The sequence below is a fragment of the Neolamprologus brichardi genome, chromosome 13 (genome assembly GCF_056152115.1).
Source record: "Neolamprologus brichardi isolate AB-2024 chromosome 13, ASM5615211v1, whole genome shotgun sequence".
Taxonomy (NCBI): domain Eukaryota; kingdom Metazoa; phylum Chordata; class Actinopteri; order Cichliformes; family Cichlidae; genus Neolamprologus; species Neolamprologus brichardi.
Window position 1 is genome coordinate 1,730,522 of NC_142116.1, and position 13,503 is coordinate 1,744,024.

The window sequence follows — 13,503 nt, forward strand, 5'->3', positions numbered from 1 at the left end:
CCTGCGTGGAAAGCTGCACATGGAGTGGAAAAACACTCCACGGGACACCTTTCAAATTTACAAAACATTTCATAATAATCTGCAGAAACTTTTCTGGAACACGAGATGGTTTAAAACGATTATGTTTTATTTTTCTTTGATTTTTGTTTGATTTTAGAAATTAAAATCCAATAATTTTATTCCAAACCGTAAGTTCACGTCGGAGCTCGGAGTTCTCCGGGGTCCCCCCCCCCCTCCCTGAGCCCAAATGCGACCAGGCTGTGCTTTTAAAGCGCCGAGTGGAATTCACACAGAACCGTCCTGTTAATTGTAGGTGTAAAAACCAGCAGCGAGGCCGTGTTTCCATCAGTCTGCCGGGGCGGAGCTCATCCACCTCCCCGCCTCAGTTTGGATAAAAGACACCAGCCAACAAACTCTCCAATCAGCACCAGTCAAATGTAAACGCAGCGCGAGGACACGCCAACAACAGCTGGAGATGATGTGCCCAGTTAATGAGATAATCTCAGTTTTAATCTATAATCTACCCGCCCCCCCCCCCCCCCCCAAAAAAAAAAGAAAAAAAAGAAATTATAATTATAAATAAAATGGATTTTAAATACTGAGGAAATGTTTACGTGTGTTCAAAAGAAATGACAGCAGGCTGGAGGTTTGGTGGATTGGCCCCGCTGTGACCCCACGAGGCTTTTTTTTGCATTAAAAAGTGCAGATTTTGATTTTGCGCCGTTTTGCGCACACAGACTGCGACCGAATCCATGGTAAATCTAGACAGCAAGCTTTCCAAAGTTTGTGTTTAAAATCGTTTTACCTTCTTTATTAATTTTTTAAGAAACTCCACCTTAAAATCACACGGAGCCCGTTAACAGAGGCTTGCGTGGACGTGGTCACAAATCCGTCTCAGTCCTTGTATAAGTTGAAGGAATCTGCCCGGGAAATGAAAACTGTGCTGCTGGAGTGTCGAGGAGGGATTTGAAGCTCCCTGCTGAGGCCAAATTCAAAAACGAGGAAATATCCTGTTAAATGAGGCTGTTGCTGTAATTCTGCCTCATAGATTTCGGGGGAGCTTCTGTTTCTTTCTGGAGGATTAAAGATCAAAATGTATCGCTGAAATTTAAAGAAATGAATTCAAAAATATTGGGAAAACTTTGGATCTTGCGCATTTAATGCGCGGATTTCTTTGTTATTTGTTGGAAAACTTAAAGTCGAACGCAGTCGTGAATTTTTGCCTCTGATCCATTTTCTTCGCTCTGAATTTAAACGGAGCTCCCGTCTGAAACCTTTGCACAACTAATTGGATACCTGCAGATTTCCCCTCCACTCGCTGCCCCCCCACACACACACAGACTGAGGACGCACTGCTGCGTCTCTCCAAACGTTTTCCTCTTTCTTGTTTCCCTCTCTCTCTGCAGCGCTGTGAATGAAACACCGAGCCCTTTTAACATATTCAAACCAACGTCACAATTGAAGGTGGATCACGCTGCTTTTTCTATAAAACCCCCTGCAGCCCGCTCACTGTGGAGGAGCAGGCATCGGTCTCTCTCAGAGGAGCCGAGAAAGAAACTTTCCCCCAAACCCTGAACGGATTTCTGTCACCGTGCGCTCAGAGGAAGCTGCTTGGAGGTAAGTTTGAATGTGAAAAGGACCGAACTCTCTAACGTCTTACTTCATTTACTGGGAAAATCAGAGCTAGAGAGCAATTTGCTGAACTTTTCCCCCTCGCTCCGTACTGTAGTCAACTGTATTCAAATCCCTCTTTTATTCCTTCTGCCTCTTTTTAAAACCTGATTTATTGCCACTGCTCTATAAACTCCGTGCCGCCCGGGGGGTTAGGGTGGCTGAGCCCCCTGAACTGTACCTATAAAGGTGCATAACCTAATAGACAAGCTGGCGCACGCAAACCTGTAAAACTATTTGGAATACTTGACAGCTACTCCTCATTTTGAAGGAGCAGCGACAGCGGAATGAAGGGGAGTTTCCTCGCAGGAGAGCAGCACGTTTGTCATGTAGCTCAGAGTCAGAGTGTGAGTGTGCAGGCGCATCCATCCGCAATGATCGGCTTTTTATTTCTTTCAAAGGTGCGTCTGCCTGCGCAAACTCTTTAACGTGCACGCAGCTTTAAATATAATGTCAGGCTATAAGAGACGCACTCTACAGTTTGTTTTAATTGGAAAAAATGATCGCAGACATGTGCGCCATCTCTGCATATTTCTGCGTGATGGTCGTCATTGTTTTGGTCTAACTAGCTGTAATAACAGTTTATATTGGCTCTCTCCGGAGATGAGCTGAATGAGTAATTTCTGGGGCAGCGGAGGGTAAACACACCCGGACCTTTTATTTTTATTTGGGCAGCTTTTACAGGAGACCAGAGAAAAAAGGAAAAAGGAGGAAAAGAATTCCGGAGCTTTACGCACAGCCCAGACAATTTCAGCGCGCAGACACAGGTGGATGCTGGGAAACGGACCGGCACGGAGGAGATGTTGCCCCTGCCTCAGTTTGGAGTGCTGTCGGCCTTGGCCACCGCGCTCACTTCGCTTCTCTCCGCGGTCCTGCTGCTGGCACTGACCCGGCAGCTGTGGAGCCTCCGCTGGAGTCTGACCCGGGACAAAGAGAGCCGCCTGCCGCTGCCGAGAGGCTCCATGGGCTGGCCACTGGTCGGAGAGACTTTCCACTGGTTGTTCCAGGTGAGTAAGCTCGAGTTGTCGTTTTTATGTATTTGTTTATTTATTTTTAAGCCCCAAAATGCAGCTGTGTGTTTCCTTTCTATGCTCATCTGTTATTGGCTTCTAATCCACGCGGGACTGCAGGAAGTTTGAATAATCACGGTGTTGATACTTTGTTAAGAAACGCGGGAAGTTTCGAGAAGCAGATTGTTGTGCGGGTTCAGTTCAGATGTTGATGCGACATGTGCGGACTTGATGCTCCGCGCGTAATTCCTTGTTATGGAGCAAAAACAGAATTCTGTTCAATTCTTCCACCTCGCTCCCTCCCTCTCTGTCTTCCCTGCAGAAAAGAATTCACCTCTCCTCCATCCTCTCCACATCCTTACATCTCCAAATTTTCTCCTTCTTAAATCGCTCCCATCAACTCATTAGTTTTCACTCGTTAATATTATCTACATGCACTCCTGCTCTAAAGTTTAGGGTCACAAACTGTTAATCTAACCCGAGCGGGAGGACTGAATGTAAGAGGCGTTTCAGTAAAGTGGTTAAAATCTTTAATTTGTCAGCTTAATGCCATGCATCACTCAGTGAGCTGATGCAAGCATGACTGAAAAGGAGTAAAATGTTACGGAATTTTAAAAAAATATCTCTGCTGTTTGAATCGTGGAGTAAAAAAAGCAGTTTACTTACAAAAGTCTACATGTGAAGGTTCGGGCAGATCCACATGTAAAAGCACGCTGTTGAAAATGTTTTATAAAAGCATCTCAAGCTTTGTGCAAATGGATGGTTCATTAAATGTTCTTAGATCATTTCTATTTAAAGAAATGTAGGTTATGATATTATGGAGCTGTTTTAATAGTCTGACCCACCTGAAGTCATATTGGACTGTATGTTGTTTATAATTAATAATAATAATAATAATAATAATAATAATAATATATCATAAAATCATATTTTATTTTTCACTAAAGAGGGGTTCAGTGACTGCACATATGAAACTGGTGGGGTTCAGTATAGGGATGCACCGATACCACTTTTTTGGAAACGAGTACTTAATAAAAACATGATTTAAATTTGCAGGTAACAGCTTTAGTCCTATAATTTAACAAAAAACAAACAAACAAGGGACTAGTTTGGAATTAAGAACATTTATTTAAAATGAAAAGCATGTTGTATGCAACATATTACAGAATAAATAATTATAAAAAACAAAATTTAATTTTAAATTTGTTCGTCTGTTTCTCTGTTTAGAAGTCTCACTAGCACAGTCACAGCTGGGATGACATCAGAGGCTAGTGCGTCGTAGCTGCTCACTTTTTTAGTTCCTCAAAGGGGGTGAGGATGGCAACAGTCGTCTCCATAAGAGCCCATAAGATAAAAATAATAATTATGTTACCTAATGTAAGTTTATCATGTTAAAAAGATTAACAGAGACATCCTGTTCTTATGTAAAGTGGCAGGTTTGACCAAAATGGTGCAAAAAGAAAGATTTTCCTCTGAAAAATGTTCTTGTTCTAAGAAATGAAGAAATTACTGAGGAAAAAAACAAAAAGAAACCAAAACGGATTTGACACAGCTGAGTGTGTTACTGCACCAAAAGACAAAAACAGAGAGAGACTCCGAGTGTTTGTATAAAAAGCTGTTGCAGTTTTATTTGGCCTAAAAATATTAATGAGTCATTGCTTCATGACAAAGTTTATATCTCTTTCTACCCTCCAGGGTTCAAACTTCCACATCTCCAGGCGAGAGCGTCACGGAAACGTGTTTAAGACCCACCTCCTGGGGAAGCCGGTCATCAGGGTGACGGGTGCAGAAAACATCCGCAAGATCCTGCTGGGGGAGCACAGCCTGGTGTGCACCCAGTGGCCTCAGAGCACCCGCATCATCCTGGGACCCAACACCCTGGTCAACTCCATCGGAGACCTCCACAAGAGGAAGCGAAAAGTAAGAAGGCGTTGCAGGAAGTTGAACTGACGTTTGGATTCACAAACTGTTCCGCTCCGGGTTTCACTAAAAGCTGTGAACTTTTCACGACCCCTTTCTCTCCATTTCCTTATCTCTTTCAAGATTCTGGCCAAAGTGTTTAGCCGGAGTGCTCTGGAGTCCTACCTGCCCCGGCTTCAGGACGTCATCAAATCTGAAATCGCCAAGTGGTGCTCAGAGCCGGGCGCCATCGACGTGTACAGTGCAGCCAAGTCCCTGACGTTCCGCATCGCGGTCAGGGTCCTGTTGGGTCTGAAGCTGGAGGAGGAACGGATCGTTTACCTGGCTAAGATCTTCGAGCAGCTGATGAACAACCTCTTCTCTCTGCCAATAGATGCCCCGCTCAGTGGGTTACGCAAGGTGGGGGAGCTTAAAGACATTATGTGTAATCTACATGGATAACGTGGCATTAAAAGCCGATTAATGTCATTCATGTTGGCTTTTACACGAATTCTTTGTAATTTGTCAATCTTTTTCTGTCAGGGGATAAAAGCCAGAGAAATCCTGCACGCCCACATGGAGAAAATCATTGAAGAGAAGAAGGAGCGGCAGCACACGGACGAGGAATATAACGACGCCTTTGACTACATGCTGTCCAGCGCTAAGGAGAACGACCAGCAGCTCAGCATGCAGGAGCTCAAGGTACCAGAGTTAATGTCCACAGTGCAGGGAAGGATGTGCCAGCCTCACTTTCTGAAAGTCACGATAGGACAAGACAACACTGAGATGCAGAGTGTGCACGCACTGAGTGTTTTTGTGACCCACTCGGTCATATTTAACCACCACTTAGGCACAGTTTGTCAATGAGCAGGACACTCTGAAACCGGCTGGCGTCTAAAATACTGCTCCTGCACAGCACAGCGGCCGCTGCAATCTCAGGACGTTTTTGTGATTTATGCTATTGCTAAGCGATACTCGAACACCACTGTGACATTAAAAATTATGCTAATGGTGGGAAATAAAAGGCTTTTTATGATTTTTGAAGCAAAAGTAAAACATAAATCTGAGGCTATAAACAAACGGAAACACAGTTTTGTGACTGAGCCTTCTGTGTTCAGCATGATGGTGTTCAATCTGTAAATGGCCTGTATTTATATAGCGCTACATTCAGTCACACACACATTCACACACTGGTGATGGCAGCTACATTGTAGCCACAGCCACTCTGGGGCGCACTGACAGAGGCGAGGCTGCCGGACACTGGCGCCACCGGGCCCTCTGACCACCACCAGTAGGCAACGGGTGAAGTGTCTTGCCCAAGGACACAACGACCGAGACTGTCCAAGCCGGGGCTCGAACCGGCAACCTTCCAATTACAAGACAAACTCCCAACTCTTGAGCCACGATCGCCCCATCTGTAGTCTCATTAGGCCGCTCATTAGAAAACACCTTATATGGGAAATTTTAAAAGCTTCAGAATTTACCTTTAGGGGCAGTTACTGATTAATTTTTGGTTGTAATAAAAAACAGCCCGAGAAAAGAAGTCCACCAGTTCATACAAGTACATTTAATCATGCTAAAGATGTTTTTAATGGTCAAGTGAGTGAAAACGATTTAGCCAGATCATTTGGTAAAAGGTCAGCCGTGCACCGATGGTACATTATTTGTGAGCAAGCTATTTGGCTCTCAGTTGATGTTCAGGGACCTCACGGGTCTGACTGTGAACCTGAGAGCAGTACGTTCAGGTGACACCCACCCAACCCATCCACCTCCCTTCTTGCAGGAAACAGCAGTGGAGCTGATCTTTGCTGCTCACTCCACCACAGCCAGCGCCTCCACATCACTGGTTCTGCAGCTTCTTCGCCACCCAGCAGTGGTGGACAAGGCCAGAGTTGAACTGGAGGCGGAAGACCTCGGCTATGAATCTCACAACAGCTGCATTCAATCTGGTGTCACCATGGAAACAGAGGAGGGCGCCACTGACGCAGAAACAACCTGCCTGCTAAACGGAGGGTGTCGGAATCAGAGAGACGAAGACGGTTTCCCGCGGTCGCAGTCTCACGTACCCTGCCTGAGCCTGGAGAAGCTCAGCCAGCTCCGCTACATCGACTGTGTCGTCAAAGAGGTCCTCCGCTTCCTTCCGCCAGTCTCTGGCGGTTACCGAACAGCTCTGCAGACGTTTGAACTAGATGTAAGTTTGAGTCTCTGGCAGGAAGATTTTACTTATTTGTATAGTTTACAAAAAACTCAATATATTTTTATCAGCTACAAAGGAATTTAAATCTTATTCATCCCAAAGGGAACATCTCCAAGTCTCTGCTCCTGGAATTGACAAGGGCCGTGCGGGAAATTTATGAATGCTCAACTAAAAATACGCCAACGAGCGATTGGTTGATACATGATATAGGACTGTCAAATTTCCAACTAAAATACATTTAGATAACAGTCTATAATATTCAGTCCAACCAGTATGGGTGGAGATGTGGTGTATGTGACAGGTTTGGACCAGTGTTGCCAACGTAGCGTCGCTATATTTAGCGAGTTTTCAGACCCCCTAAAAAAAGACGTGAAAGACATTACAAAAAACAATAATTGCTAAAAGAAATTTAATTTGTAGTTCTAAATAAATTCTAAATGCATTTAGGACGTTTTTTGCTTACTTTATGTCTCGTCCACGATGTTATTTCTCTCTCCAACAACGTAGGTTACAATTACATTAGCATGACCAATTATGCAAATTAGGTGATGACGTCATTCAGCGACTTCTAGCGACTTTTAGGACAACCAATAGCGATTTTCCTTACTGAGGAGTTGGCAACACTGGTTTGGACTACAGTCAGCAACTGGTGCTCGACGTCATCAGCAACTCTCTATACTAGCTTGACGCGACAAAAACTGAAGGAAGCACCGTTCTGGTGGTATTTAACAATTGTGCTTTGCGAGGTAATTATTTACATAGTTAACATGTCAAGGAGGCAGCAAACAAAACCCCAAAACAATCAGTTGCACAAAAAAACCCCTATTGATAGACTTAGCCAATAATAGCTAATAAGCTAATAGCCGATAGCAATCCAGTTGGTAACTACAGTATGCTTAGACAATATTTTTTGAACCTTAGCCAGTACAGATGAACATATAGTTTTATCCAGTAGGTTTGGGCCAAATGTTAAATGTTCTAACTAGCTACCAGCCGCTAACGGCCCCATAAAATGTCGGTATATGTTTTAGCTTGAAACAACGAAAGGAACGTTTCTGTTTTACAAGCTCAAAGTTCAGTCCTCAATGAGGCAGACCATTAAATTAGCAAAAAAATGACAAACTGGGTTTTGTCCGGCAAGTCGTCAATAGTACAAAGACTCGCCCACTAGTCAAAGCTTAATAAATAATAACAGCTGGTACAAATTCTTGGACACTTTTCATACTTCTGTTGGATTAATACAATAACACAATGACCTTTTGGGAGGGTTTTTGTTATTTACCAATCCTGTCCGTCTAAACCCAAGCTAATTATTTACATAGTTAACATGTCAAGGAGGCAGCAAACAAAACCCCAAAACAATCAGTTGCACAAAAAAACCCCTATTGATAGACTTAGCCAATAATAGCTAATAAGCTAATAGCCGATAGCAATCCAGTTGGTAACTACAGTATGCGTAGACAATATTTTTTGAACCTTAACCAGTACAGATGAACATATAGTTTTATCCAGTAGGTTTGGGCCAAATGTTAAATGTTGTAACTAGCTACCAGCCGCTGACGGCCCCATAAAATGTCGGTATACGTTTTAGCTTGAAACAACGAAAGGAACGTTTCTGTTTTACAAGCTCAAAGTTCAGTCCTCAATGAGGCAGACCATTAAATTACTTCTGTTGGATTAATACAATAACAAAATGACCTTTTGGGAGGTTTTTTGTTGTTTACCAATCCTGTCCGTCTAAACCAGCTGCCTGTAGCCATTATCTTCTTTACCGTAGAAGCTAAAGTTTGACATGTGTAGAACGCCTCCTTGTGGACACTCAGTGAGTCTGAGGGTGATTTAGTCCATCGCAGAATCGAATTGCTCTCAGAGAACTTCATGCTGGAGGCAGACCGAACCTTGCGTCTATTGAATTTTGATTTTGGCTCTTTGTTCGGAGGCGTGGCTGTCTACGCTTTGACGGCCCCTCCTGGGAAACTGCTCTCAAAAACCCCTCCCTGCCCTCAGCGTGCCCCCAATTTGCTGCCTTCATTGAAAAAGGACAAGTGACGTTTAAAGCAATAGCAGAGGAATTTCCACCGTACTATTATAGAGCGCGTGATGCTAATTATTTCTCACGGTATTAACTTGTATAGGCACGACGTAATTGTGCTCCTGCAAATGTCTTTATGCCTGTTCGGTCAAGTGAGTGCTTCTGGAACCTAAACCAGGAAATCCTAACTCTGCAGAAATAACTGGGATTAGTTTATAGAGAAGTCTGGATTAGCAGGATAATGAGTGATTGACTGAATGAATGAAGCTGAAAACCAAATGAATGAAGAAGTTTTCAACATGCTAAAGCCTCCAGCTTTCTATGTCAGGCAGAAACTAAAAGGTCAACATCATAAAACTCTTGAATTAATTTGTATTTTTCACTTGTGAGTCTTTGATTTTGAGAATTATAATAATAATTAAAAATCATCCAAACAATAAAATTTTGACTTTTTCAATTTCAACATTTTCTCTGCATTATTTTGTAAACCTTTGCCGACAGTGGTCCAGAAACTGTTTTAGAACCCTGAGTCAGAGTTTATATCACTATCATCAAAATGAAATGCCTTTCTTATTCTGCAGGGCTACCAGATCCCAAAAGGTTGGAGTGTAATGTACAGTATCCGGGACACCCATGAGACTGCAGCAGTCTTCCAGAGCCCGGAGCTGTTTGACCCGGAACGATTCAGCCCAGATCGGGACGAGTGCCGGTCGGCCCGGTTCAGCTACGTGCCGTTCGGTGGCGGAGTGCGGAGCTGCGTAGGGAAAGAACTGGCTCAGATCATCCTAAAGACTCTCGCCGTGGAGCTGATCGGGACTTGCAAATGGACCCTTGCTACAGAGAACTTCCCCAAGATGCAAACAGTGCCAATAGTGCACCCAGTAAACGGGCTGCACGTGCATTTTTCCTACAACTACCAGCTTTAGAGAAAAAAACAGACAAATAGACACTGAGAAACTCAACCAGGGAGGCAGTTTGACCTTTCCTGCTTCTGGGAACTCTCTAGCAAAAGAGAAAATGACCTCGCCAGTCCTGATGGTGCAGTTTAGGCCCCCTTTCATCTGCATGGACATGGGTGGGTGGGGGGTTACTTCATTTCTTCAGTGGTCTGACCCAAACCTAAGAAACTACTTTCTGTTGTAGCACAAGCACATTTTAACCATGTTACATGTTTCCCAGCATTTACTTACCTTTACACACATTTTAAGTTATTAAAATATGAAAATTTGCAGCATTTTTCCTGCTAGTTTTCAAACAGGAGATTAAGTTTAGCTGTCATGAGTGGACCGCATGTCACTAGCAATAGTTTCTATCCAGAGGACAAACAGTTATTCAGGGACTCTTAAACCCTCCCTTCACACTACTTTAATAATCTTTTACCAGTATATTTTCTATATATCCAGTTTCAGGGATGTTTCTTTCCACTCAAATCCAGTCAAACAAACACGTGGCGTCATGATTTTCTGCTGCCTGTCTTTCCTGTTGCACTCTGCCTGGGCATCTTCGCCTTTCTGCACTCCTTCCTGGTAAAATAAGCTTTTTACATCATCACTATGGACATATCCAAGTGCTACGTACTGTATATCAGCTTATATTTAGAACTTTGCCTTTGTTCACTTCTTAGGACTTCATGTTGCCTCTGAAGTGCCTCTGAGCATGGCACTGGCTGCGAGGCAGCTCCACGTGGAGAAGCTTTGAAATGTGACAGTTTGATTAAGGCTGAAATGTGATTTTCTGTAATAGAACCATGTCTGAATGCTCATAATGGACACTGGAGAGACCGGATGTGTGAGGCTGAACCGACAACCAGGAACTACCCGAACATAAAGTTAATTTTATACGAATGTTATCTATCCTTAACAGTGCTATTATATGTGTATCAAATGAAGTAGCATTATGAATAAGCTGTATTTAAAATGCCGATGTATCATATCTGTTGTACTTTTACTTTATCTGTAACAATTTATAGATAGAGACACTAACTAGTAAAGCCCATAACGCCTTTATCACTGCTAGAACATAGAAATATTTTATTGTTTAGAGCGGCATATACTGAGAGTAAAGTTATACTTTTTATTATTGTTTTTACTGGTCTAATTCTAGGACTGTCTAATAGATGCGCTGTGAAATCTGAGGTGTGGATGGATTTGTGGAAGGAGATAGCACTTTCTTTGCTTTGAGGAGTCTGTGTAAATTTGTCCTGTTTGTGCGTTCATTGAGTGTATCACATGTAGCTGCTGTACAGTTGATGTAAAGAGTAAATTAGAAGATGCTAAACTAAATTTGTCACAGTTTGTCACATCCTGTGTCTGAGAAGAGGCCAAGAAAGCAGAGGTTTGACCCAACACGACTGTAGCTTATTCAACGTAAACTTCAAAGTAAAACTAAAGAAAAACATTCAGTTAGACTTCTGGTCAAATTTGAGCATCCAAAAGGTGTCGGTATCTATGCTAATCAAGGTTGAGATGTCTACATTGTGATCGTGAGTCTTCATAAAGTGTGTTTGAAATGTGATCCCTATTACGACCTTTCTAAAACCCTCAAATATAGCCCTTCACTACTTTTTTAAATTATAAATCAGAAAACTAAAACTAGCAGAGAAGATAAACTAAAAGTAAATGCAGTTTTTGAAAGAAAAAGAAATAAAAGCAAGCAAACTCACTCTGGAGACAGCCTTCAGCCAACATAGAAGTCCCAGATACTGCAGTTCCTCTAATGGCCACTTGAGGCTCACTTAAAAAAGTGAGTCCATCCCATTAAAGCCCATTTTACACCCAGTGGGCAGTGCCTCGTGTGTGATGTCACTGCTGCTGCAGCTGTAAACAGTGTGTTTTAATGATTTATCAGTACAGCAGGTCAGAGATTCACAGATTATACAGAAGGAGATGTTGCAACAGTTTAAAAAGGCAGGACAGTTATAACTTCTTCTCCTGAACTGATGTGGCGGTTTTTGCCTGAGTGGCGACACCTATCGTCCAGGAGAATACAGCAGAATACCTGCGCTGTAATGTTAGCATAAATGGATCTGTGTGATGTTAGTGGTAGTGCATGAAGCGACCAATGTGGCGAGCATACGCGGCTCTTAAAAGCAGGCTGTAGCTTCCAGGTGTGAAAAGTGGTCAATGCAAATGTGCCTGAGATCTGCATTGTTTTTAATGGCCACCAGGGGGCGACATCTGTGGTTGCAAGAAAGACCTTTGGCCCTATGGAAGTTTATGTCTAATTGATGCTCTGCCTAAAGTTGTGCATTATTAGTAATGCTTCTTGTTTCAGTTACTGAATAATTAATCATAGACTGCTATACAAACACAGCTGTTTATTTTAATCTGAGAAGTCGCCTCCTGGTGGTAATTAAAGGGAGCGTCGACTGAACCATACCAGCTTCACATTTCATACCTGGAAACTATGTCCATCTGTGAAAAACATTTGAGGCAGTGAAAACTCGGCTAAAGTCCAGAATTCTGATTTTTCTCATTTTTATGTTGACTGAAATTTTAAAAGTTCTAGATTAAGTTTGGTTTTCACTTCTGTTCAAACCGTTAGACTTTATTTCAGTTTTCACAAAATCATTCATGAAACCGTGAACTCATCATCATATTCCTAAACCTGGACAAAGTCATGTAACCCAAACAGTTGCTGCACACCATTCCACTTGCGTGAGTTGTATAATGCTTGACAGTCAGGTTGTGTTGCATTGTCTTGTGTTTTGCTGCATCCCCACTCTGGTTCCCATGCACCCTCCCATCAGCTGACCGGTCACTGACCTGTGCAGCCGGTGGCACTGGCGTGAACTCTGGTTCAAAACGTCGCCAAGTTCACAGTGACCGAGCGTCAACCAGATAACGACCTTGGCAGGGCTACAGGGCCCTGCAGCGGACACAAATAGGCCAGGCTGTTTGTGTCCCATTAATTTTCTGCCACATAGCTTCACTCTGTTCTCGGCCTGTCAGCGAGGGTTGGAAGTGCCTGATGGGCACCGCAAAGTGACCTCAGAGGTGATCTCACTTTCATGTTTTAGGGCATGAGATGACGATATGAAGTGGAAAATATTGAACTACCAAATGTTTCTACAGTTTAAGTAGCTGAAGGGTGAGAGGGAGTTTCAAATCATCCGACAAAGGAATTCTGAGGTGGGAGAGTCGCAGTTATAAAACAAAATGACAGAATTTAATGTCTCTATATAAAGACTTACATGCCGATATAACCCAACTAGTTCTGAATATATTGTATAGGAAGTTTTATATTTTTGGTCAAAGCCTTTATATTATTCATTGGTTTTAAGTTCTTGAATTTATCACAACACTGGTATCCAATTTGTCATTTTGGAGTAACCAAACTGGAGCTGCAGATACTCCTTTTTTCCCCCTGACCTACCAATCTGTTGAACTGGCCCAGTCATACAAAGAGACTGGAAACCTGCGCTCACTGGGGATAAATACGTATCAGCCAACTAGTTGGCGAGTGGTAGCTGTTGGTTGCTGGGAGCAATTGCAAAGACGATACTGCACCAAAAACCTTTTGGTGATTGCTTTGGTCATTAGCAGATTGTTGGACGCAGAGTTCTCTTCGAACACTCGCTCGCTAACGACCAAGAAGTAGTGAAAGAACTTTTTCCTCCAAAATAAAAGTTGTGCCTTACTGCTGAAACCACTGCCATAGAGAGAGTGTTTGGAGACAAGTTTCAATTTCAATTT

General features: G+C 42.9%; 1 protein-coding gene across 1 annotated transcript; it reads left to right on the top strand.

Moving 5' to 3' along the window:
• The first annotated feature begins 1,522 nt into the window (after positions 1–1,522).
• cyp26c1 (cytochrome P450, family 26, subfamily C, polypeptide 1) lies at positions 1,523–11,091 on the top strand. The gene is made up of 7 exons (XM_087849956.1): positions 1,523–1,617; positions 2,347–2,678; positions 4,377–4,601; positions 4,725–5,000; positions 5,124–5,282; positions 6,364–6,771; positions 9,391–11,091. The coding sequence occupies exons 2-7, from the start codon at positions 2,472–2,474 to the stop codon at positions 9,733–9,735; spliced, it is 1,620 nt and encodes a 539-aa protein (XP_087706082.1). The 5' UTR covers positions 1,523–1,617; positions 2,347–2,471; the 3' UTR covers positions 9,736–11,091.
• Positions 11,092–13,503: the final 2,412 nt, after the last annotated feature.

Excerpts from the sequence above, each read along its gene's own strand:
- cyp26c1 (XM_087849956.1), top strand. The coding sequence starts at position 2,472 with ATGTTGCCCCTGCCTCAGTTTGGAGTGCTGTCGGCCTTGGCCACCGCG. Across the intron at positions 2,679-4,376 it reads CTTTCCACTGGTTGTTCCAG|GGTTCAAACTTCCACATCTC; the intron begins GTGAGTAAGCTC and ends TCTACCCTCCAG. Across the intron at positions 6,772-9,390 it reads TGCAGACGTTTGAACTAGAT|GGCTACCAGATCCCAAAAGG; the intron begins GTAAGTTTGAGT and ends CTTATTCTGCAG.